Raw genomic sequence first — 26,504 nt, forward strand, 5'->3', positions numbered from 1 at the left:
CCTTAGAATGTAAGGCTGGTTGGAGCCTTGGCTTTCAGGTAAATCAAGATTTAGATGTTTCTGTGCTTAGTAAAATACTAGTCAAATGGTTGAATTTCAAGAGGCTGTATGTCTTGCTAGGCATGTGCACTCGGGTTCTTCTGGCCCCTTTTCGCATTTTAGCCTCTCACACAGCCACTCTTGAAGGACGGGGCACTCTTTGAGGGACATTTTTTGGTTTTCTGTGAACTGTGAGGTGAGTACCACTGGGCTAGGGCAATTGAGCCATCCTGAATGGGATCACAAAAATGGTATTTTTGTAAAGATCACAAAATATTGACAGTCATTGAGACGTTCACACAACAACAGCAACAGCAGCGCTTATATACTACTCTTCTAGACAGATTAGTGCCTCACTCAGAGCAGTGAACAAGTTAGTGTTATTATTATCCCCGCAATGCAGCTGGGGAGCTGGGGCTGAGAGGAGTGACCTCATGGGCCCACGCTACTCCTGCGGGGTGACCCCTTCATCAAGCACGCTTCTCAACTTCTCTCTTCTCCTTGTCCAGTCACTCACTGTGTTCTGATCTCTGATTTGGGAGAGGCTTAATGCCGCATCTGGCTCTTCCTCCTCCTCTTCTGTGTCAAGTCCTGCCTCCTCACTCATTTCCTGGGGGAATTTAATCACTCATTTAATTACCTCCTTAGCTTTCAAGCTGTTGTCTGAAATCAGCCAGCAAAGTTCACATGTGTTCCTGGGATCACACAGAACGCTCAGTATACATCAATGGCTTTCACACTCCCTGACTCCCAACTAGAGATGGGCACGAACCGGAAAAAAAATCAAACCATATGGTTTGTAGTTTGTCAAATTTCACGAACCATGAACTTTCACGAACCTGCGCCCAGTTCGTGAACCAGTTTGTTTGGTTCATGAAAACGTCACATCCAGATCAGAAAATTATCACTCCTGGGCCAGCAGAAGGTCACTTCCGGATCAGCAAAAGGTCTGCAGGAAGTCTATTCCCTGTTGCCTAGGAAACTGATTGATTAGCACCAGGCTGTCTGCAGTGATGAACCAAAAAATGAACCAAATGAACCAGCCTAAAGTTTGTGGCGGTTCGTCAGAAATGGAATCTGATGAACCGCTGGTTTGTGAACCACAAACCGGCCTGATTTGTCATGAATTTTGGTTCGTGCCCATCTCTACTCCCAACACCACAAAGCCCATGGCTTCTTTACTTATTGCCATGGCAGCTCTTTCCCCACAATTTGGGCCTCAGCTTGAATCAGGGTCCTCTGAGCACAGCATTCCTGAACACAAATACTAAAGTAATATTTAATTGTACCATGTTTTCAAGCATGAAACAGTTCTGCATGTTTTCAGGAAAGTAGATGAAAGGCCTGTTATATTCAGAGACATGGAGCTCAAGCCTGTGCACGCTTACTTGGAAGTAAGTTTATTGATATTTAATGGGGCTTACTTCCAGGTGAGCCTGTTTAGGGTTCAGGCTTGGCCTGTATTCACACATCATCAGATATTGTGTGATCACTATAGCATCCAATCACCTCCTAAAGTATCTTGTCCACACTGGAAAACCTCATTGTGAATGATTTCCATAGAGTAACAACAACATAATATCCACTAATACAGGCTTAGTGATAGATTCAATTCAAGGTATTGGTTTTGACCTGTAAAGCCCTTAGGGAAACCAACAAGGAAGTACAGAGTTGCTACACAGAGGCAGGTAATAGCAAAGAACCTCTTGCCTTGAAAATCCTCTGGGGTCATCATAAGTTGGCAGCAACTTGACGGTACTTTCAACCACCAAAGTCTGAGTCCCTCATCATTGAAAGATTGTCTCTCTTTAAGAGTCTCCCAAGCCCACTGTACTTCCCCACTATTGCTGCCAACCAGCTGTTCATGGGGGAGGGGTCTAGGTAACTGGGTTAGTGCTTTCCTGTCCACCCCACTACTTAGAGCCAAAACACACGTTAAGAAATACCTAGGTTCAGCACGTGTTCTCTTACCTCAAGGTTTGCCGGGATCTGTAGGTGTCCTGGAAGCTTAAAGTAGGCGTCCTGGAAGCTTAAAGATCTGTAGGAGTCCTGGAAGCTTAAAGTCCTGGAAGCTTAAAGGATCTGTAAGCGTCCTGGAAGCTTAAAGGCGTCCTGGAAGCTTAAAGCTTAAAATACAGGCGCCTGTATTTCCCTTCCCCTTTTTGCTGCTCTGTAATTGCTAAACTTTAAGCTTCCAGGACGCCTACAGATCCCGGCAAACCCTGGCAAGAGACTTGGAGGGGAGGGAGAGAAAATGGTGATGAAGGACAAGCAAGAGAGGAAGATGCAGGGGACAGGATTCCCCAGAAGCCCTTGTGGGTCTCCCACTGGTGTTAATTTTCAAAGGAACCTTATGCTGTTGTTGTTGTTGCTGCTGTTGTTGTTAATAAAATAAATATTCTTCAGAGCTTCTTGAGTCACAGCTCATGTTTTCGTATCTGAAGATGTGAGCTGTGACTCATGAAAGCTCCTACCCTACTACAAATTTTGTTAGTCTCATTGGTGCTACTGGACTCTTGCTCTTTTCTACAGCTGGAAACAACATACCACTTGATCACTGCTTTAACATAAAGTTAAAGCATAATTAACTTTACATAATTAACATAATTAACTTTACAGTTGTTGTTTCCTTTCGGTTTGTGTACCGGGGTTGCCCGTTGTTTTTCCTCTTTTCTACAGCTGAGCAACAATAACCCAAACCCGCTTCTTCAGTTCAAAAGAGCTATCAAAACCACCACCTCCTCCATCTTTAAAAAAAATTAAAAAGTAATTTTTGGAATCTTAGTTTGAGTCACTCTTATTAACTGTTAGTTGATTTGTATACTTTTTAAAGGTGTTTTTATGATTGATGTTTCAATTGTGTTTTTTGTTTTTGTTTTGTATGAAATTGGTGGTGGTTGTTTTTTTCATTGTATCTCACAAGATGCTGAACAAAGCTCCTGAGTTAGTTGGTGGAGTATTAAATGCTGGAAATAAAATACACCAATGCCTTTCAGATTGACTCAAAAGCGTGTGCTTCATTCCCTGCCGGGATGTTCAATTGTGTTATAAAACATCAGATAAGGAATTTGAAGCTAATATATCAAAGTCAAGGGACAGAAAAGCCTCTCTGGCAAGTTGGACGCCCTGGAGGGAGGGGGCGGGCAAGAGGATGGAAGGTTGGATCAACTTTCTGTCTCTTTTTGATGGAAGAGTTAAGCTGGCAAGAGAAGTTAAAAAGCTGCAATATTTTACTTAGTGGAAATCAAAGCAGTGATCAAGTGGTAGCACTGCACATGTGCACCATGCTGGGACATAAAATCTATAAAGAAGACAGAACACGAGCCACAATAACATCTTGCAACTTAAAAAGTCTCCTGAAATAGAAATGAAAATTCCTTCCAGTGAGGCCCGTACAATGTAACCTGTCAAGAGGAATGCGGCCTACTAGCAGTAGCCACCTACAATGGAAACCTCTTGACATTGTGTGAAGGCTGAGCAGTGAACAAGAAAATCCAAGTAGGCTAATCTCAAGAAACAAGTCCTGTTCCTAATTCTGATACTTACTCCAGATAGTGACTGTGTGCATATGAAGGAGGGGCAGGTGCACCCCCTTCCTACATATAAATGTGGATGGTGAAAAAACTTTCAAGTCGTAGCTGAATTATGGCTACTCTCAGTTGGGGTTTTCAAGGCAAGAAGCTAAATGAGGTGGTTTGCCATCGCCTGCCTCTCCATAATTACTCAGGTCTTCCTTGGTGGTCTCCCATCCAGTGACTAACCAAAGCAGACCCTGCTTAGCTTCTGAGATCTGACAGCATCAGGCTTACCTGGGCTGTCTGGGCCAGGGCTGCATATGAATGTAGGTGGAAGTTGTGAGAAAGTTAAAGATGGAGACAGGAGGAATTTGGTGACACAGAAGGAAGACAGACCTTGAGGGAAATCAACTAGGAAGTGACTCAGTCAGGACATGGAGTGGAGGAAGTTAAAGAAGCTGGTTCATTTTTTAAATGTTTGTTTATATAAATTCCTGACTTGCTCGTAATAGGCTCTTAACTCTTGTGACTCGCTCTATAGGCTCTTAACTCTTGTGACTCGCTCCATAATGTATGTAACATTGCAAGATGCAGGGCGCCATGTGGATGCTTGGATGCTTGATCCAAGAAGCCCCTGGCTTGTGCAATGGCCCCCCTGATTTTTGAGAGGAGAAGATCATGAAGACCAGGCATCCAGATGATTTTGGCATCTGCACAGAGGACCCACTCTGCACAGAGGACACACATGAAAAAGAAGTGATGTCTGCAACCATCCATTGGTCCATCGCATAAAGACTTTGATGCCCCAGTCGGCGTGTGAATCAGGCCTCCAATGAGATAAGATATGGAACATACAGAGATGAGGTAGCAATCCAGTTCGAACTCAGGGAAAATTAGAGGCCATCAGTGTTGGGAATTAGCTGCAGGACTTCGGAATGCAACATCCTGTTTTAAAGTGTAGTTCTACTAAGGCTGCCAACTGTGGGCTGGGAAATTCCTGAAGATATAGGGGTGGAGCCTGGGGAGGAAGCTCAGCAACAATGTGGTGCCATAAAGTCCACCCTTTGAAGCTGTCATTTCCTCCAAGGGAACTGATCCCTCTAGTTTGAAGATTTCAATTATGGGAGATCTCCAGATCACACCTGGAGGTTGGCAATCAGAGCTTCGACCAGGACACCCAGAGTTGACAGCCCTGAAATTTCTTACAAGTACTGTGATAAGCATAGTAGGTCACTCCTTGAAGACTGCCAAAGAGGGAGCCCACCACATCTCTTGGCAGCCAATTCCACTGCTGAATTACTCTTAACTTGAAGATGTTTTTTCCTAACGTCCAGCTGGTACCTTTCCTCCTGTAGTTTAAACCCATTGTTTTTAGTCCTATCCTCTGTCGCCAACAGGAACAGATTCCTTCCCTCCTCTAAGTGACAGCCTTTAAAATACTTAAAGAGAACAATCATGTCTCCCCTCAGCCTCCTCCATCGACTGCCCCCGCCCCCCCGCAAAGGCCATTTCCCACACTCTGTCACTGGAGGCCTTTCAAAAGAATTTTAAGAAATATTTTTTTAAAAATATATAGCATTATGACAATGCAGTAGCATTATAGCATGACAGCAATTACTGATTTTTTCATATTTACAACCCTCAGTAAGTCTTTTGGTGGCACAATGGAGGAAAAAATGCAGGAAAAATTGTGACTGATGGAAGTAAGGTGTCCAGAAGGATCCTGTCTGTGTCGAAATTTCATTGCTAACAGGCATGCCTCGGTTTTTGCAGCAGTGATGAATGCAAAACGAAAAATGCTCACCATGTAGAAAAAGCCCTAATCTATTTTATGTATTTTCATAAAGATTTATGTATCCTCATCTACTTTCTTACTAGTACTCCATATCAGCCTGTACTGGTTTGCTTTTACACTAGAGGCAACCTGGACGGCTGTTCCATGTAGACTGCACAGCATGCACTGCTGGGTTCTCGTGGGTGGGTTTAACAACAGAGGCAAGAACTTCATTAAGGAAAACTGATAAACTTTTAAAGCCTGAGCTGACTCAGAGATGTCTTGGCCTGAACTTCAGTGCCTGGAACTGGGAGGAAGATGATGGCACACAGAGAAATCTCTGTCCTGTAGCTAGAGCTCCTCCTTCCCATGTTTGTTTGTTTACATCACTATTGTGTTTTTGTACTGTAAGTCACTTGGGATCCCCATAGGAAGAAAAGTGGCGTATAAATGCTTAAATAAATAAAATTGGTGCTCAACGGTGGGACTGCTTGAGACAAAGGGATTTTTTTTTTATCATGCCCTAAGCTGGGCAGTGCAACAGAACCTTTATATGAAGAGAAAGAAAATGGGAGCTTTAAACTAAAAAGGAGAATAGGAGAAAGCCAATCAAGGAGAATAAACTGGAGGAGGAAAAGGAGAAAAGAGACTGTTTTTGGAAGGCAAACAGCTTACACATATACTTGGAAGCACTGAGTGAAAGGCAGCAGGTGCTATATAGTGGCAGGATCATGGAACTTCTCTGCTATGGCCTGAAGACAGAATATGGAATAGAAATGATCTTATACGTCCCTTTCATATGGACATTTTGGCTTCTAGAGGCAAACAACATCTGAAGGATTTTTTAAAAAGGCTCCACATGCCTTAAGGATAAAATGTTGTTCCCCTGTGGTTCATTAAGCCTTAATTCAGGTTTTCCAAAACCTGTTCTGATTTGCGTGTTGTGCTTTATCCATAGGGCATGTAAAACTTTAAAAAATCTGTTTGCCTCCAGAAACCCAAGTGGATTTAAAGAACCTGTATGAAAGGGACCATAGTAGTTGATTTTCTGATGGCAGCAAAATGTGCGATAAGAGATCTGTAATATTTCTGGGTCTGCAGAAGAACTAACAGAATAAGGAATGGCTTAAAAGAATTTTAATGTGAACAACTAAAAACATCTTGTACAGTGGTTCCCCTAGCCCTGCTAGGGGATTTTGTCAGACTCTCCACTTCATCAAACACAGTTGAATGACTTAAAGGTCTCTATTAGATATTGCTCCCTAGAAGTGCACTTGTACATAGTAATTGCCTGGAATGCCAAAGCAAAGTTTTCCCCAAAAGGTTATACCTCCAGTCCCCTCCCCCCAGTTCAAACAAGAGTAGTTGAAGTTGGCACGGAGCTGCAAAGCATGGAAGTCCTGGAAGTGATGCAGAGCTGAGTTTCTCAAGGTCAGTTCCCAGACGCTCAGTCCCAGCTGTACTGATAACTAGAGATGGGCACGAACAGCAATACGAACTAAAAAAAGTCACAAACAGCCCAATCAGCTATTCGCGAACAAGCTGTTCATGAGGCCCTATTCTAAACGAACAGGTGGTCATTGCAAGCCTCCTTCCTTGCTGTTCATCAAGCCAGAGTCTGGCACCTGCAATCAATTCCCTTAGCAACTGGAGGCAGGGACTGCCTGAACTCTGTCTGAACTCCTGCTGTTGCCCTGGAAACCCCAATCTAAGCCCAATTTAGCTTGATAGGCAGGTCTTCCTTTCAAGTGTGGAAGTCCAAATTTGTTACAAGGAAGCAAAGAGCAGGGTGTGAGGGGGGCTCCCAGCTCTGGTTTTGCAGACAGTGAGGGAGAGACAGTTGCTGTTGGCATTTTGAGAGACAGGAAGAGTGCATTGGAGCTTGAATTTTCTTTGTGTGTGGTGGGATAGGGATCTATCTCATCCCAGGGCTGCTGCCAGGCTCTGGGCCAAGCTATTATTTATTACTGGTACCTTTCCTGCTGCCTGCTCAGGTAAGGTTTCTGGGAGTGGTGCAGTAGGGATCTACCCCTTCAGGTTCCAGGGCTGCTGCCAGGCTCTGGGGCCAAGCTATTATTGGTACATTTCGTGCTGCCTGCTCAGGTGGGGTTTCTGGGAGTGGTATGGTAGGGATCTTGATGGCTGGAGGAGAGCCTGCTGGCCCCCACAAACAACGAACATGTTCGTGAACAGGTCATGTTCGTCAATGTTCATTGTTCGTTGTTCATGGATGGCAACGAACAACAAACACCATGTATTGTCGAAGGCTTTCACGGCCGGAGAACGATGGTTGTTGTGGGTTTTCCAGGCTGTATTGCCGTGGTCTTGGCATTGTAGTTCCTGACGTTTCGCCAGCAGCTGTGGCTGGCATCTTCAGAGGTGTAGCACCAAAAGATAGAGATCTCTCAGTGTCAACTGAGACTGAGAGATCTCTATCTTTTGGTGCTACACCTCTGAAGATGCCAGCCACAGCTGCTGGCGAAACGTCAGGAACTACAATGCCAAGACCACGGCAATACAGCCTGGAAAACCCACAACAACCAACAGACACCATGTTCGGGTTTTTTTTCTGTTCGTGCCCATGTCTACTGATAACACCACTCAACCCAAGCAAAGCATAGCCAAGATATAGTGAAGGAAGAAAGCAACTACACTACTACTCATCCCCTCCTTCGGTAGATATACATTCACAGATATGGCAGGCAGGCTGGCTTGCCTGTCTGAAAGTCCTAGAACAAGCTAAAGACACATAATCTTAGAGCAAGCCTACATACTAATAGTTCCTTTACACTGCAAAAATCTAAAGGGGTCTTTCTAAATTGTAAATTCTATCACAACAAAATCCGGTTGTGTAGATACAGCAGAATGCAATAGTATGCTTTTTTTTTTTTGGCCATCACGTCACAATTGACTTACAGCAGCCCTGGAGGGTTTTTCTAGGCAACAGTTGGACCAAGGTGGTTTGACATTTCTTGCCTCTGCATAATAACTATGAAATTCCTTGGTGGTCAGTCTCCCATCCAAGTACTAACCAGAGCCAACCCTACTTAGCTTCTAAAATCTGGTCAGACAAGCCTGCGTAAGCCGTATCAAAGCCATAGTTTGCCTAACATGTAGGCACAGGACATGGTCAGTACCTGAAATAGAAATTTCTTGGAAACTAAGCAGATCCTTGTCTGGTCAGTGCCTCAGCAGCATTCCTGTGTAAAGATGCCTGAGATCCCAAGAAAAGTTGGGCAATAGATGAGTAAAAGATAAGTCGCAATAGTCTTTTAAAGTTTTTCATTAAGTATCTCAGCTTCTGAGGCGGTGATGTTAATTGCTCTCCTTGGGTCATCAATAACAACTTAGCACCTTATGTGTTGTATTTCCTTGAAAAGGAGACACCCAAACAGCTAAGAGCAAGAGATTGTCTACCTGAGCATGATAGCATCATAAATGAGAACAGGAATATGAGCTGCAGACCAGTTATAAATCTAGTCTACTCAAAGGCAAACGCTCACTGTGCCAGACACAGGCAAGTAACAGGTTTTTGGAGAAATATCCATCTTTAATAAATGTCTGGACATGTGTAAGAATATTTCAGGCACTGTATTGTTCAGCGCATTTCCTCTAAGGACTCTGCAGAGAGACATCTCTTTTATTATGAGCTCAGCCAAGATTGTCTCGAAGACAGAGCTGCCCTTTCTAAATCCAGAAAATTACGGACAGTTCAGCCAGTGAAGGACATCAAAGAGCTTAGCGTAGCCACGAGACAGAAGGATCAAGTCACAGAATTGTTAAAATAATGAAAAAAAAACTAATTGCAGAGTTGGAACACAGGACATAATGTCTGCTCTTTGGGTCATGACCATTTACTGTTATCCTACCCTGCATTTTCGGGGCATAACAAACAACATACACTACGCTTTCTGTTCTGTCTCTTTGGACCTAGTTACTGACCTAGGCTCTTTAGAAGAAAAGCTGACTCGTGAAAACAGTGAGAGCCAAACTAAAAGTGACGTCTTACACAGGTTGGACACTAGTCGGCTTCCCTCAAGTTTTGATGGGAAATGTAGGCATCCTGGTCTTGCAGCTGTAATGGAGAGCCAAGCTGTAAAACCAGGGCGCCTACATTTCCCATCAAAACTTGACGGAAGCCGACTAGTGTCCAACCTGTGTAAGACGTCACTTGTAGTTTGGCTCTGAGGCTCAGTGAGATGATATGGTGGAAAATGTGACGGGCTCCCCTTTCCACTTCTGCATTTCCATTAATAGAGCTGCAAGAAGCCTAGATTTGGAGGAAGAACACAGAGTTTGTAGGGTTGCCAACCTCCGAGATCTCTTGGAATTACAGTGGATTGCTGGACTACAAAGATCAGTCCTCCTGGAGAAAAAGGTTGCTTTGGCGGGTGGACTCTGTGGCATTATAGCCCACTGAGGTCCCTCCCCTCTGCAAATCTCCAGGAATTTTCCAACTCAGAGTTGGCAACCCTACCCCTCTTTCTTCCTACTCCATTCCATTGTTTCCAAGCAGACTGCACAAGGATGAGAATGAAAGAAATCAGTGTAAGATATCAGTTCTCCTGGCTAAAATGGCATTATACCAGCCTCTCACCTAGATCTGAACAGAATGACCAAGTTTTTTGACAAGAACAGCACAGAACTCTCTTTAGCCCTGGATTTTTTTAAGGGTCAGAAATTACTTCCAGTGGAGAAGAAGCACTACACTACCAGCACTTTCCTCTGGCAGTTTGCAGCATTCAAGCCTTTATGTTGAAGCACTATTTTTAAATGAAATAAATAAAGCCCTCTTCTAATTAAAAAGAGTCTTATTAGAAAACTGGCCTGCCTTAATCAATGTTTACTCTATCCCTTCCCAGTTTACTCTATCCCTTCCCAGCACTATTGCTTCCCTCCTGGGCTTTTTTGTTAGTAACAGGAACAGTGAACAGGAAGAGAGATAAAGGCATATTAAGATAGCATGCAAAATAAACACAATTTGGAAGTATGTCAGTCTAATTCCCTTGAAAGATAAGCGTGTGATACAGTACACACTACACAGCCAGGATGCCATTAGCTTATAAGCCTATTTACTCTGGCAGATCTTCAGCAAGATAAAAGGGCCAGTTTTTGAGAATCAGTGGCCTGATATTTGTTGTATCCAGAAAATTATTTCTCCGTGAAAAGCCAAGGGGGAAAAAAATCCTGATGAAAAGGCACCAGTGATAAAAATTCCTATTCAGGAAAGGACAAATGTTATAGTTGTAGTTAAGCAGGTCATTTTTTTAAACAATTGCTGAAATGATTAAATAACTGTTGTTTAATTATAGCCCTCATTTTGTCAGAGTGCTCTCTCCTGAAAAGCTCCAAAAGAAAAAAAAAACACAGATGCACGTCAAAATATCACCATTACTTTATTAGAATATACGACCCTTGCAATGTTCTTTGGAGGCTTTTAAGCAGAGGCTAGATGGCCATCTGACAGCAATGCTGATTCTGTGAACTTAGGCAGATCATGAGAGGGAGGGCAGGAGGGGTTACATCAGTGCTTAGTTCTCTTGGCCCCTTCTTACATGCCCAGGGTAAGGCCAATTGCAACCTTGGGGCCAGGAAGCAGTTTTCCCCAGGCCAGTTAGGCTAGGGATTCTGGAGGTGTTTGCAGTCTTCTGGGAATGGAGCAGGGGTCACTGGGAGTATGGGGTGGAGGTAGTTGTGAATGCCTTGCATTGTGCAGGGGGTTGGACTTGATAACCTTGGATATCCTTTCCAACTCTATGAGTCTGTGGTACTTTTCACACTTGGGTTTTAAAGCGTGTCTGTACCTGTTCTGCATGCCATGTTTTCAGGAGTTTCACATTTGCAAGCTGGTCATAGGACGCGGTGCCACTCTTTCCCCCCATTACTCCGATTTTTCTCCCTGCTGATATACCCCGATGTTAATTTTTAATCAGCTGCCCAGTTGGAGCAGATGCGATTAATGCAAAAGGGGAATGTTTTGCGGCGCTCCTCCCCCTCTTCTTTTCCTTGGTTGCTGATTGGATTGTGTGAAATTAACCACACCCACATAACTTAGCTCTCTAAACTCCTCTTTTCCACCATTTTTTGGCTGCACGTACAGTCTCTCTTACTTTATGACTCTGACATATACTTTTCCTTTGGGTGGGACCTGCAAGGGAGGGGGGGTTGTTTTAACTTCATTCCCCTTCTCTGCTTTATGTGCTATTCCTGCGCCCTGGCGGGTTTCATGCGAGCGCTGCCTGTTTAGGTTGGGTTGTTTTCCTCCCCTTCTCCTCAGCCTGGATCAATTTCCTTTTCTCTCCCTCCCTCAAGAGCGCCTCTCAAAATGCGGGTCAGTCAGAATGGTGGGGCTTCTCTTTCATCTTTCCCCCTCCACCCTTTCAAGCCAGTGAGCAAGAGCACGAGGTGGGGGCAGAGGAGTGGGTGGCGGGGATGTTAAAGTTACATTTCTGGTGTGAGGGAGAGGGAAAGAGAGAGAGGCATACACACACACACACACACACACACACACAGAGGCTCTCCACTGGCTCTCCATTTAACGCAGCCAACTTGCTTAGATTAGCCAAATTGTGCCGGGTTCAAGAGCTGCTGCAGCCTCTCCTCTCTGGAGTGTGCGCACGCAATCCCCACACAAGAGAGAATTTCCACACAAGAGAGAATTTCGCAGCCCCCCAGAAAGCACGCCAAGCCTCAACTTGGCGCATCTCAGCAGAGCCAGAGGCGGGAATGAGTCTGCTTCCCCCCACACCATGCCCAACCTCTGGGGAGGCAAGTCCTGCCTTACCCTGGGAAGAGTGAGGTGGGAGTGGGTGGTTGAAGGGGCGGCATGGGGGGAGGCTTATCTGTCCGAAGATGTAACACAGGGTCAAACCTAGCTTCAAACGTCCAGCGTTCTCGGCCAGGAGAGCAAGAGGCTTAGGGCAAACCTCAAGGGAACAGTGCTTTGGATCCGGTAAGCATGTACAATTTGAATGGGGCCAGGGCCCTACCTTTATAGGTAAAACATGCCCTGAGGTGGGAGAACCCACCTAGCTGTTAGAACAAAAACGCCAATGGTCAGTTCCTGGGTTTGACAAAGGGTTTGATTACCTAGATTGGTAGTTGTCGGGGCATGTTCTAGCGCTGTAGGGATAGTTTGTTAGTGAAATCCACTGAAGTTAAGTTGATGGATTTAGGTGGGGGAGTGTACCTTCCTAGGAACAACTGTATAAACTTATGAATGTCATTTGATTAGCTCCTCAGTCAAGGTCAGGAGATCTCATCACGGAAGGAGGGAAAGGCATGAGTTAAGTTGGGATGACTCTGTGAGACCTTTGTTGCACTGGATTCCTTAGGGCTGGAGATACTACAAATCCAATCAGCTCTAATCACTCTGCATGGATCTCCCAGGCAGGACTCAGCAACTGTTAGCTGGAGGACTCTGGTTGCATTTCAAGCTGCCATTTTAAATCCAGAGGCCTGGTGATTTTTAATATCACACAAGTAGCCATGTTAAAATGGCTATTAAAGATGGTGGAGGCCGGGCCAACTGCTTACATTAGAGTCACCACAGGGCTGGGTCTGAGTGTAAAGAGTATTTATTGTCTGTTTGCATCAGGCCCTCGAGCTGCAATGTCTTTGAAATACCTTGTAATATTATAGACAGAATGGGGCAACTTTCCTGCCTTTGGAATATAAAGCAGCATCTCTACCTCATCTGGCTGTCTCAAGTGTATGAAGTCTGTAAACACGGAGAAAAAAATCCAGTTGCAGCTCCTATGAACAAAAACATTCTTTGCTATATTTCTGTCTTTCACACACACAGGCAAAAATGATCAGAAAAGATAAATGTTCAACAGGATGAATAATTAAAGTCATTTCATTTTTCCCTTCTGTCATTTTCTACAGCAAAAACAGTCCCTGTGTAGTAAAGTATCAACTCAACTTGTAGGGACCACAATACACTCGTCCTAACAGAGGGTGACAGGGCTTTTCATTTAGCTAATCAAAGTGGGTCATCTTATTAAAGAAACAGCCCCGAGGAAAGGAAAATGTATTCTAAATGCCTAAGCGTCTCATTTCCATCATACGATCACCTTCTTAATTTCAAGAGAAGATTGCCTTTTGCCTCACAATGAAACGATGCTGGAGAGTGGAGGGTATTTTAGAATGAATGCTAATTAATTTTCTGAAGCACAGAAATCAGGTTTCCTTTCAGCATGTCCTGACCACTTTACTTTTTTTTTAACTGTGAAGAGTGGAGCTGGGGGAGAAATACGAAATTTTGGCGACCTCTAGTGGGGTTTTCCTGGCAAGAGACTAACAGAGATGGTTTGCCATTGCCTGCCTCTGTAACCCTGGTCTTCATTGGAGGTTTCCCATCCAATTACTAACCAAGGCCAACCGTGCTTATCTTCAGAGATCTGATGAGATCAGGCTCATCTGGGCTATCCAGGTCAGGGCACAATCACAAAACATTAAGGATTCCCATGTTGTCCCCCTCTTTGTTGCGATCTTCCCAAACCTGGTATGATACAATCTGTTTTAAAGTACCATCGAATACTGGAAGCTTTGGATTTTTTCATGTTCCACCCACATAGATGCCATTTTCCTAACCTCAGTCCCAACTCCTTGTATTAGACACCCCCCTACACACACACACACACCATCTTAGCTATAATAACATTATAATGGTCAACTGCAACAATTACAAAGTTCTAGCTTTCTTTCTTTTTTTCAAGTAAGCCTCTAGCCCTTTTGATTGCAGAATTAGAAGGCAAAAGATACAGGCTGCCATTTCTATAATAGCAACATAGCTATTACAGATTTTTTTTAAGCCTGAAAAAGCCCACTGGTGGTAGGGGAAGGAATGGCAGTCACAGAAGATGGAGACAAGGAAAGACAGAGAAAATTTGTGTGGGGGTGACCCATCGCCACCATGTATGCCTCTGTATTCTCAGCAGCAAGAGTTACATGGAGAATCATTTCCAGGTGGAAGCAGCCATCATTTAGGCAGGGCAACATCATGTCATAATTTTGCCTCTACAAAAAAGGTAGTGGTTTCTGCATACAAAAGATAAAGAACTACACCCCGCCCCCCCAAAAACCCAGCCAAATGACTGAACATACACATTACAATGTACACCACAGCAACCCACAGCCACATTGCAGCTGTGAGTGGGAATACCATTTAAAAGTGCCACAATGCCCAATTGGTACCATGATGCAGCAACAGGAGCCCTCCCCCCCCTCCATGTTGTGATCCTGATCCGACCTCCCAAGCACTTTTCAATGGACTTCCCACCAGAAACTCTCAGCTGCAATGTGGCTGTAATTGCCTGTGGTATTGCAAGCAGTTAAAGGAAAAGAGAGGGGAAGGGAAAATCAATCTGCTTAAGCCCCTGAAAACTTAAAGAGAACCCTAGATGAGAGCATGGGGGGTGGGTGGGTGTCCAAATTGTTCCTCCCCTTTGCTATTCCGCACAGGTCCCCAGCTTGTTTAGACCAGGAACTCCCAAACAGTGCACCTTAACGGAACCGTTAATATGCAGTGGATTATATGCTAACGAAACAATTAACAGCTCTTCTAAGCCCAGCCAGAGAGGTGGTGTCAGTGCCAGCTGTGATGTAAGTCTCACTACTGTAGCATGATTCATTTATTTATTTAAAAACATTTCGACCCCCGTCTGTCAGCTAAATAGATTTGCAGGGCGGCTTGCAAGATTAATTTTTTTTTATTAAAAAGCATCAAAAGGTTCTTTTTTTAAAAAATCCCCATTCAACACCAAACAATCAAAACATTCTGAAAAGAAACTTATAAAAACAAGAGTACAAGATACGTAGCGATCAATTTAAAATGTAGAAGACAAGAAAAATGAAATAAAGAGGCATAAAACAGGTAAAAATGATCCAGCAATTCTTGCCTCCTTCCAATTGGGTTCCAGTGTGTGCATATGATTCAGGCATATCTGTACATCAGACATGATTGGAATAATTAATTAAGCTGCTAATTGGCTGTGCGATCCTAAACAGAGTTATTCCCTTTCAAGCCCAGTGGACTTAAAAGAGTGCAACTTTACATAGGATTGCACCATTGAACATTCCCAGTGCAGAGAATTAACCACTTTCAGAAGAGTCAGTTTGGTGTAATGGTTAAGATCAGCGGGACTCTAATCTTGAGAACTGGGTTTGATTCCCCTACTCCTCCGCCTGAAGGCAGCTGGGTGACCTTGGGTGAGTCAGCTTTGCCCTGTGCTCAGTGAAGAGTTATCAGACGAAGAGCTGCCTGCAGTTCACCCCCCACGCTGACCCAGCTGCAGCTGACCTTGAGTCTAATGAACAGCAATTGTCAGCTAATCAATCAGCAGAGCCTTCAGCTGTAACAGACTCAGCTGCAGAAGGTCACTCCTTCTCTCCCTCTTTATCAACACCCTTGCAGCGCAGGCGCTGTCAGAGATGGGTGGAGCTGCAAGAATGCAGGAGGAGTGCATGACTCGTCATGAGTCAGCGGCAACTGTCACATGACCAGGATGAATGAGTGAGGTCAGGATGTCTGCCTAGTAAGTGGCTGACAGTTTAGTTCATTAAGACTTTGCCATAAAAACAGCTGGAAGGAGCAGCAGTTTGTGGAAGTAACTAGTACACTTTATGGCTGCTTCACTTGTCTGGCTATTGTGCAAACTCTGGTACTCTGACCCTTGAATTGGACCTGACTTGTGGCTTCTCTGGAACACTGACCCTTAGACTGGACTGGGGGACTGTGCCAGAACAGTCAGTCACAGCTTTCTCAGAGCTCTGTCAGCTGCACCCACCTCACAGGGTGTTTGTTGTGGTGATAATAATAACATACTTTGTAAACCACTCTTGAGTGGGTGTTAAGTTGTCCTGAAGGGTGGTATATAAATTAAATATTATTATTATTAATAGAATTATTTACTATTAAGAAGCTGCCTGTTGTATCTGGATACGAGCTGCTGCTCTGGACTCACTTTCTTTCCGTCAAGTGAGAGGCCCAGAATAGTGACTCATGTGAGAGCAACAGGAGGTTGGTTCCCTCACTGTCCAATTCACACATTACGGAATACATAGGCTGGGTCTGGAGTCCCTGCCTATGTAATTATCAGACTAGGTTCCTAGTTCTCAATTTCAGTACTCACAAAGAAGGGACTTCAGTTTCTTCCAGGCCATTTCCCCAACCTGAACAGTCTGGGTGGCACTTTTTGGCCTGTTGAAGAATCCCATGTGTGTCCCAAGAACATGTGGCTTTCCTGGGCCAAATAGCACTTATTTGATGCTTCGGATCAGGAAAAAAGTGCAAAAGGAGAAGTCTGAAGCCCCTTTTCTACTTGTACGGGGTGATCTTAACCAGGGTAGCTGCCCTAGGCCCTGAACTGACGGGGCCTCTGACCTCCCAAAGCTCCACTCCCCCTCAATGGAGACGGAAAGAAGAGGTCGAGCCAGCAGTAGCAGCCCCTACCCAACCTCTTGGGGATTCAGGGAGCAGCTGGCTGGCTTGGCACCCACTCCACATACTCACCAGCCTTTTCTGAGGTTTGGGCGGCAGCAGCTGACTGGCTCAGTGGCTACCGTGTGCCCACCCCTGCTCCCCTGAGGCTGAAGTGGCAGCAGTTGGCTGGCTCAGTGACTGTAGTGTGCACACATGCCCACCCCCATCAGGATGAAGGCAGCAGGCAGCTTGGGAGCTGCCATACCCACCCACCTTGCATGGGATAAAGACTGCCCCTTGCTTGAGCCTGGGGTAGGTGCTGCAGGATGGGTGACCGCAGTGATTCTGAAGCCACAACCTGGACTTTTGCCAGAGTGTCTAAGACTGCCCCAGCAGACTGTGTAATCCCATCCCAATGGGGCATCCTGCATGTGAGAACTGAGGAGAAACTTTCAACTCAGGACTGCCTGTTATGGTGGGGACCCCAAATCCAACCTGTGTACTCCATAATTTGTGGATATATTTGAGATGCACGACTGACCTATTCCTCCAATTTTTTAACTCCAAACAGAAATTTGGAGTTTGGGAACCAGTGGTATTGATGTGCTCCAGTACCTGACCCCAAGCCTGTGGCATAGATGCATTACACAAGCAACTTTCATGGGAATTGCTGTGGGATAGAGGGAGTGCAATCTTAAACATTTATCTTGGCAATCATAATTTTTTAAAAAATACAAGCCCAGCAAAACTGCTGTTGGTGAGCTCAGAACTTCCATTTCCACAGGCAATTAGAAAGAAACAGCTGGTGCTGGCAAATTCTATCCATGACTAAATTCAGAAGGAATCTGACATAAAGGAACTGGAGAGTCTCAACGGATAAAATTATTATCATTTTGTTCTGCATGAACGAGGCCTGGTCTTTGATCAACTGGTATGAAGAGTTTTAGACCACATAAGAGTAGTATTAATTCCACCCCCATCTAATTTTTTATCGTCCATGGAGCTCCATGCAATGTACTTGGTCCCCTCTCTTTTATCCTCCCAACAACCCTGTAAGGTTGTTGTTGTTGATGATGATTTATAGTCTGCCTTTCTCATTGAGATCCAAGGTGGATTACAATATAATCTAACAGCTAGGACATTCACTGAGCAAAGTACAACAATGAACAACAGTTAGGATATTCAGGGAAACATACAATAGGGAATGGTAGCAAAATTTTTTAAAACAAGCATAAAGCCAAACTCAGAGATGGTATCTTTCTGAAATAAAGCATAACTAATTTCCATGACATGTTAGCAGTGTGGAAATTCCCTAGTAGGCACATATCTATATCAGCAGACGGTACCTGATAGCATAAAGTTTAGTCCTTGTCCCTACCAAGGCATCTGTCTGTGCTATTTCTTATGACACAGTCCAGTAATCTGGATGGAAGGTGCTCCGTCCTGAATAACTCAGTTTTGCACCACTGCAGAAAGTCATCATGAGAGCGAGATCTTTCCTGACCTCCTCAGGCAGGCCATTCCATAAGGTGGGGGCCACCACAGAGAAAGCAGTGCGTGGGCAGCTGTTGATTTTGCCCAACTGAAGGGTGGTATCTTCAGAAAGCCTTGTCCAGATGAGCGAAGCTGCCATAAGGGGCCAAGGGTGAAAGAGTTACTGCCCCAGGGTTAACAAGAGCTTCAGAGCAGAGTTGAGATAATTTGAAGCCCTTTCTATAACAGTGCAGAATTAAATCTTTCTAAGTCCATCAGTTAACAGGCTTAGAAGGGGTAATTCAGTTCATGGGTTGCAGTGGCAGTTCCTAGCCCCACACACTAGCCCCTACACCACACTAGCTCTCAATTTTTAACTCAGAACAATAACATCCTTCAGCTATCAGAAGTCTGGCAAACACTCATGCAGATGTATCGATATCCTAGCATCGCAGTTCACCAATTTAAAGCTACTGGACCACATCAAGTTCAGAGGGCAATGGAGAAGCGAGAGAGGGAAAACAATGAGGAATATTGAAAAGAAAGGATGATGGACCAGGGAGAGGAGAGAGGACTGTGGCATCTCTGCCTTTATTCTTGACATATAAATGCTCACCTCCCTGGAAAAAAATATGCCTTTCTTGAACCCAGTCTTCTTTATACTAGAATGCAAGTTCAATCCAATTTTAGTCCACTGGCACAAAGTCAGCAAATCCCGCCCCCCTCCTGCTGTTTTTACGCAGGAAAATGGCTTGGGGGAAGGCAGGAGCACTCTCTCCCCTCAGGATGCCATTCTGAGCTTGTCTGAGCTCTCTCTTTTTAAAAAGAAGTCATTCCCTTCAGCTGATGTGTGACTACTGGCCCCAAATCTTGTTCTTCTGCTAGACAAACATGGCTACCCACCTGAAACTATGAGATGGTGAGCCAACAGACGTGTACATATAGCTAAAAGAAAGGGAGAAAGTATGGAGGATATTTTTGAGTACAATCTATTGCCATCAGTTATTCTGTTTGATGGCATGGCTTTCCCAATAAATCAGAAAAGTATCTTCTGTTGGCTGAGCTTGATAAGCAACTGGAGCCGTTAGATTACAGCGTTCAAAAATGTGACATCATGGAAACGGCTATTATTGTAAATTCTATGTCACAAGTTCGCCAACGGAGAACAAAAGATATGAAAGTATTTAAAACTGTTTTTGACCAACTTTGGGGAAATGCAAATGCAGTATCAAAGAGCAGATAGGGTCAGCTTTGTTTCTGATAGGTACATTGAGCATTTTCTTAGAGAGGGAGAAAGAGAAGGATGAAAGATTGCTGATGCAATCGAACTGATGAAGATAGAACATGGTAAGTGGATAATTTTAAACCTTTTGAATTCACTCATGTACCAGACTTCTCCACATATTATTAGTGACATTCAATAAACCTGAGATTAGCAATTTTCATTTTTAACTCAGCTCACCATTAATATGAACGCCTCTAAGCTTTTCTGTCATGAATAAAATAACCTTTGCTGAGTTGGCGAAATATTCCTTCCCCCGTCCTTATTAAAAAACGAATTGTGAAACAGGTCAAGTTACAGAACACATTACTGAGTGAGCCACAAAGTCTAGACTTGTGTCACTTTCCACGTCCAGCATGCGCAAGGGACATTTTTGTTCCTAGATTATACCGACTGATTCATAATTGGGTTTTGTAGAGAACCATTTTCTAAATTTGCGATTGGTAGGAAGGCAGGTTTGGACTTTATCAATATGATTCAGCCCAATTAACCCACAAGAATGCTCCTCAAAAGATGTTCATTACTTCTTTTATAACAGTATTCACAAATTATTCATTTTTGCATACTAGGGTGACAGAAGCCTTGTACTTGTTCAATAATAGAGTCATTATATTTGAATAAATGACATCAATGGGGAACAAAACATTCAAATTACTGAGAAAATATCCAGAGTGCTGAACAACGTAGTCATTCAAAGGGCATTGAGGGTCCTAGATGAGACAATATCCAACCATTACACTATTTTTACCCCTCTGCATTCGATAAAAAGAGGGTTTCCATCCTTCCAATTTTTCTGGTCAGTTAAGGTTTATAGGGAGGTGCCAAATTCCTTACTGTGTTGAATGTGAGCATGGATTTGAGGGTCCACACAAATGATTTTGGAAGAAAAATATAGATGGGATATTTGGTATCCCGTAATGTACTTCTGCCAGGGCAGAGCTCCAAATCCCCCCCAGATACACCATGCAGTCTTGGATTCTAAGAGTCAAGCTACGAGTGACAAATGACACTTGAATGGCAAGTGAACAGACTCACACGTATTCCTCCCTGTTCACTTGCACTCCTGTTCACTTGCCGTTCAAGTGTCATTCGTCACTTGTAGCTTGGCCCTAAGATCATGTTCTAGGGAGTCACTTGAATGTTCCAGCCATCCTTACTCTCTGTATTTGTTGCTGCTTCACAGTCAGAGTAGAGTGGGAACATTCATGCTGCCCCCTAGAACACTTCCTTTTATGTTTCTTATGTGGGCAGCACTATCTTGGATACACAACAGAACACTGTAGGAATGTTTCCAATAGCACTTCCAGTCCTGGTTGGGCTTCCCACTTGGGAGTTCAGGCTCAGCTACATGCCTAAACAGGTGCCTGCACCAGTCTATGGAATTCCAGTTGGGAAAAGATCCAAAATCTATGTATTTCAAACAAAAGATATGGGCAGGTAAGTTAATTATCTCTACCACCCAGGTAGATGATAATAATGATAATTTTACCACTGCCTTCCCATATCCGTCATATAGCTTCAGAAAGTATCTCCTGAAATTTGCAACCTTCCCACAGAAGTGCAATCCACATTCCTGTTGTGGTGGTGCTGGCAGAAGTACTTCTGAGATAATGTGAAATACTTACTGAATGAACACTTGCTCAGCCTTGTCAAAAGAAGATTCTGAATCAGATATATAAGTGCAGTTATGATTATTATTATATCTGATGAAGAGAGTTTGACTCTCGAAAGCTTATATCCTGGAAAATCTTGTTCGTCTTCAAGGTGCTACTGGACTCAAACCTTGTTCATCCAGTTGCAGGTTGTTCTATAATCCAGGATTAAAGCATGGTTTAGAATCCTGGTTTGGAAACAACCTCTCTCTTGTTAAATCACTTGATTCAGATGCCACAAGTTGTGGCTAATGTAGCAAAAAAAGTGGAAAACCACCCGAGGAATGAGAAAATATATCTATATTACAGGACAATAGCAATGTAATGTTTCCAACATTAATACAATGTGCAAAAGTGTATTCATACATTCATTATAACATTCCTAATATGTCCAAAATCCTTTAAGTCAGTCCAAGCAGGGGACTCACTGCCCCACTCCGATTGTTCCAGGAACAGGGCAAATGTTCGATGGGTGGATAGGATGGTGAGTATAACTCAATTTGTATTCATAACTGTGTCTTGTATTTTCTTTCCCTTTCCTTCCAGGTATCATCTCACGTTTCCATAAAAGGGCTCCAATAACAACAGCTCTAACTGCAGCTGGCTAAGCGGCAGATTTCGTCTTACGACTTCTTCAGGACCTGGAGGATCACAACACCTGGAACCATAAATTCATTTTCATCACACCCAAGGAATGACGCGAAAGCCGAGGCTCGTGTCATTCCTTGGGTGTGATGAAAATGAATTTATGGTTCCAGGTGTTGTGAAACGTGAGATGTAAGTTGCCACTGGACTGTGATCCTGCTGTCTAAGCACAACAGCACATTGTCTGGACAGAACATTGCTAACTTTGAAAGCTCCTGCCCACATTGGCACCATTTCCTGTTGCCATCAGCCTCTCACTGGAGAGTGTTCTGAGAGTATTTTTTTTTAAAAAGACAGATAATTGCTATAGAGCGACAGTAATTACTGATTTTTTTTAAACACTTCAAAAAGCTCTCTGGTAGCACAGTGGGAGATGATGAAGGGTATATGATGGAGGAAATTGTACAGAAAACTCCTGTGTGGATACTCCATCACCAATGTTAATGTCTCTGCATTCACAGCCGCAATGAATGCACATTGGAGAATCCTCGCCGTGTGGATGCAGCCCAAGTATCTGAAAAGTGCGGGAAAGGATACACAGGCCTGAATAATGCCTGGGCTGTTCAGCAGGATCTTCATTCAGTGGCGCCTTAGAGACCAACAGGTTTTTCAGAGTGTAAGCGTTCGAGAGTCAGAGCTCCTGTCTTCAGACTTCTGACTCTCGAAAGTGTACGCTGTGAAAATCTTGCTGGTCTCTAAAGTGCCACTGAACAAAATCTTGCTGTTCTACCTGCAGACCAAGATGGCTATTGTTACGTATTGGGTTAAAATAGGGCTTAGCAAGGCCTCTAATGTATTGAATGTTATGCACTGTGTTGAGCTTCAGGTTATGTCTAGGTTCCTAATGACTGAAATCTCATTGGTTACATTCTGTGGGCAGCAGCCAATCGGTCCTGTCTAATAAATACCAATCATTGGCCTGCTAGTCCAATACATTGTATATAGTTCATGTAAATGATGGTATTCTAAAGTACATGTTCCTATTGGTTACTGATTATCATCAGGGCGGGTTTTGAATGTATATATTGGCTCACATTAGGGTTGCCAGGCCTCCTCAATCTCCCGGAGGGGACGGACAGGGGCCTGGCACTTACCTTTGGAGAGAGGGGTGTGTGCGCATGCAGAATGCACACGCGCCCCCACAGGCGCGATGACGTCACTTCGGGAGTGACGTCATCGCATGGCCGGGTGCTGCAGAACGCGCCCGAAACAGGCCTTTCTGCCACGGATCGGGCCCAGTTTTGAGGTGCTGTGGAGCACAGGAGCATTCCTACGCTCCGCAGTGCCTCAAAACGGGCCCAATCCACACCGAAACGGGCCTGTTTTGTGCGCTGCGGAGCACAGGAGCGTTCCTGAGCTCCACAGCGCCTCAAAAACGGGCCCAATCTGCACCGAAATGGGCCTGTTTTGGGGCGCTGCGGAACACAGGAGTGCTCCTACGCTCTGCAGCTGCTGAAAATGGACCCAGTTTGCAGTGGATCAGCCCATTTTGAGCACTGTGGAGCGCAGGAGTGCTCCTGCACTCTGCAGCGGCCCCAATCTGGGCCCAAATGGGCCCGATCCCGGTGGCTGCAGCGCATGGGAGCGCGCCGTGCCATGGGGGAGTGCACAAGGAAGGTGCGTGCCCCCCTGCTGCTCAGGTAAGTGGGGGCGGGGGGTGGGGAGTGGGGGTGGGGTGGGAGATCCCCCACCCCCACCGGGGGTCTGGGATCCCTAGCTCACATTGCGCTCCTGAGTCGGTCTGCTGTCTTCTGCGTGTTTTGGCTTGCAATAAAGCATGTTGTGTTGAGCTGAATTCACTCTGGGCTGAAATCGTTATGAGCACCAAGCTCAGTACATAATAGCTATCCACCTAACTATCCGCCTGGACTGTTCTCTGCCCATGCTATTCTACACAACATATAATGCTTCAGACTTGGTTGAACCTTTTTATTGTTTATTCTGCAGTCATGTTAAATTCCATTATCAAAATAAACCCACAATTTAAGAGAAGACCCAGATCACTAATACATTTGGCTGTGCTGGAAATAGAACGGGAATCGCCACTTGCAGGAAGGTTGGGTTAAAAGAGAGTGATTGGCCCAAGGCCATCCAGTGATCTTCCATAGTGGACAGGATTTAAACCTGAGTCTTCCAGATTTTAATCCCATACTTTAACTGATATACCAAGCTGGCTCTTTGAGTGAGAGGTGCTGGGGATCGAACCTGGAACTTCCCGCATGCAAAGCAGATGCTCTACCCTATCTAAAAGATCACCAGAGTACAGGTCCCAGGATTCGCCAATGGAAGCTAAATTTAGAATGGCTTTCATCTTTAGTGTGACTAATGCAATATGAAAGAGCCACGAGGGAAGTTTCTGTTGATATGCCTTTCTGCCATACAAAGAACAGTCCTGAAAGCATTTAAATGTGTACCATTCACTCCACAAGTTCGTTTGTTCTTCTCCCAGGTGCCCCGCCGTTTCCGTAAAGCCTTCTGAATGAGGTCTGTCCTGTAGATGATATGTGGCTGACTAGTTCCTTCTTTGAACAGATATTTCTTCACTGGCTCAATGAAGTAATCTCCATCAGGCAGACGGAAGTATCCAGTCTAAGGGAAAAAACAAGTTTTGGTACACATGGGAACAGTGGATGATATAATATCTGAATAATTACTATATACTTTGGACACACAGAACTGTTTGTGTTTATGTTATCTAGTAAAACTTCTAGAACTTGCTCCTGTGGATTGTGTAATTCTCACATTTGGTTATACTTCAGGGCATCTGACGAAGAGAACAGTGATTCTTGAAAGCTTATGCTTCAATAAAGTTGGTTAGTCTTAAAGGTGCTACTGGACTCTTTTCGATTTTGCTACTACAGACTAACACGGCTAACTCCTCTGGATCTATGACTTCAGGGTATAGTTGTTGCTAGCCATGCCTTGCAACCAGTGAGGGATTGGAGGTGGCAGGGACTTATTTTCAGCATTGCACTGGCATCATGACACCACTTACAGTGTGACATGGAAGAGATGTCATGATGTTGATTCGACACTCTAGCATTCACCCAAAATTCTACGGTTTAATCATAGAGTTTTGGATGAATGCTAGATTGTTGTCTAACATGATGATGTTACTTATATATTGCGCTAGAAGTGATGTCATGGTGTCAACATGATACTGATGCCTTCCCTTTCCCTCAGCATTTTTCTCCCACCAATCAGGTGAGCAGCAATGGGCAGAGTCATCCGGAGGCAGGAAGTCTCCCTTCTTCAGGGCAATCTTCTTTGGAATGTAACATATAATTATTAGTGGTCCTCAACCTTTCCAGACCCAGGACTAGGTGTCAGCCTGAGACTTGTTGAGCTGCAATCATGTTAAGAAGAGCCTTCCAGTTTAGCATTAGATATAGCGACAAGGTAGAAGCCCAGAAGTAATCACAGGAGGGGGAAGATATTTGGAAATCTCACCCTTAAAATCTGTCTGCCCTGGATTCTAATCTCCCAGGGACTTCAGCAGACTGATCCCCCCCCCTCTCTCTCTCCCTCCCCCCTTCGATGGATGTTCAGCTGTTCTCAACAATCCACCCCCCTGGAGCATTTTCAACTAGGCTGTTGTTATAGAGATTTTTAAATTTAAAAAAACAGTTAATTTGCGAAGCCCTATTTTCTGCAGATCTGTAGAGCTGCCGCGTCTAATGGTGGCCCCAGTGTGTGGCCTTCTTGATCCACATGGGAGCCAGGCAATTTACTATTAGGTACATAGATCCAGAGGAGTTAGCCGTGTTAGTCTGTAGTAGCAAAATCGAAAAGAGTCCAGTAGCACCTTTAAGACTAACCACCTTTACTGTAGCATAAGCTTTCGAGAATCACAGTTCTCTTTGTCAGACCCTCCACGCATCTGACGAAGAGAACGGTGATTCTTGAAAACTTGTGCTACAGTAAAGTTGGTTAGTCTTAAAGGTGCTACTGGACTCTTTTCGATTTTGCTATTAGGTACAGCAATACATATAAGCAGGGAACTATCATTCAAAGTAAATTTTCTAATAAAAAGTGTCTAAAATTAAGTTAAACTTGTGATCTACAGGAAACACCACATTTTTCCAGATTGCTTATTTTTGTTACAACCTATAAAATGAGCTTTATTTGTTGAACCCCAGCTACTTTTAATCTTTCTCACAGTTATAACACACAGTTAATTCATGTTTATCCTTCTGTTTATCCTTATGTGCATGTGAGGACTAGAAGCTTTTATTAAAAATACCAAATGACTGAAAGTTCTTCCAATCTTATTTTAACAGTTCCTAGACTAGGATGAGTCACACTCACCTGTTAAGCATTAATCTTTCAGGCCTACAAGCAGGGCTTTTTTTCTGGGAAAAGAGGTGGTGGAACTCAGTGGGTTGCCCTTGGAGAAAATGGTCACATGGCTGGTGGCCCCGCCCCCTGATCTCCAGACAGAGGGGAGTTTAGATTGCCCTCTGCATGGAGGGCAATCTAAACTCCCCTCTCTCTGGAGATCAGGGGGCGGGGCCACCAGCCATGTAACCTTTTTCAAGAGGTTCCGGAACTCCGTTCCACCGCGTTCCTGCTGAAAAAAAGCCCTGCCTACAAGGAACAATTGTATATAAAAGGCATCAGAGAAATTGCTTTTCTACTTATTTGTTTACAGGCTTTGTTGACCTTTCTTCTCCTCTCTGTAAAAATATTATTATGCAAA

At 44.2% G+C, this 26,504-nt stretch overlaps 1 protein-coding gene across 1 annotated transcript in view; it reads right to left on the reverse strand.

Annotated features, from left to right (window-relative positions):
• The window catches only part of ADAMTS12 (ADAM metallopeptidase with thrombospondin type 1 motif 12), a 229,893-nt gene that overhangs the window by 125,478 nt on the left and 77,911 nt on the right, over positions 1-26,504 (reverse strand). Inside the window, exon 3 of the mRNA XM_054986785.1 lies at positions 24,220-24,394. Within this exon, the coding sequence (XP_054842760.1) occupies positions 24,220-24,394 (175 nt within the window). The remainder of the gene's footprint in view (positions 1-24,219; positions 24,395-26,504) is intronic.

This window comes from Eublepharis macularius, chromosome 8, assembly GCF_028583425.1.
Source record: "Eublepharis macularius isolate TG4126 chromosome 8, MPM_Emac_v1.0, whole genome shotgun sequence".
Lineage (NCBI taxonomy): Eukaryota > Metazoa > Chordata > Lepidosauria > Squamata > Eublepharidae > Eublepharis > Eublepharis macularius.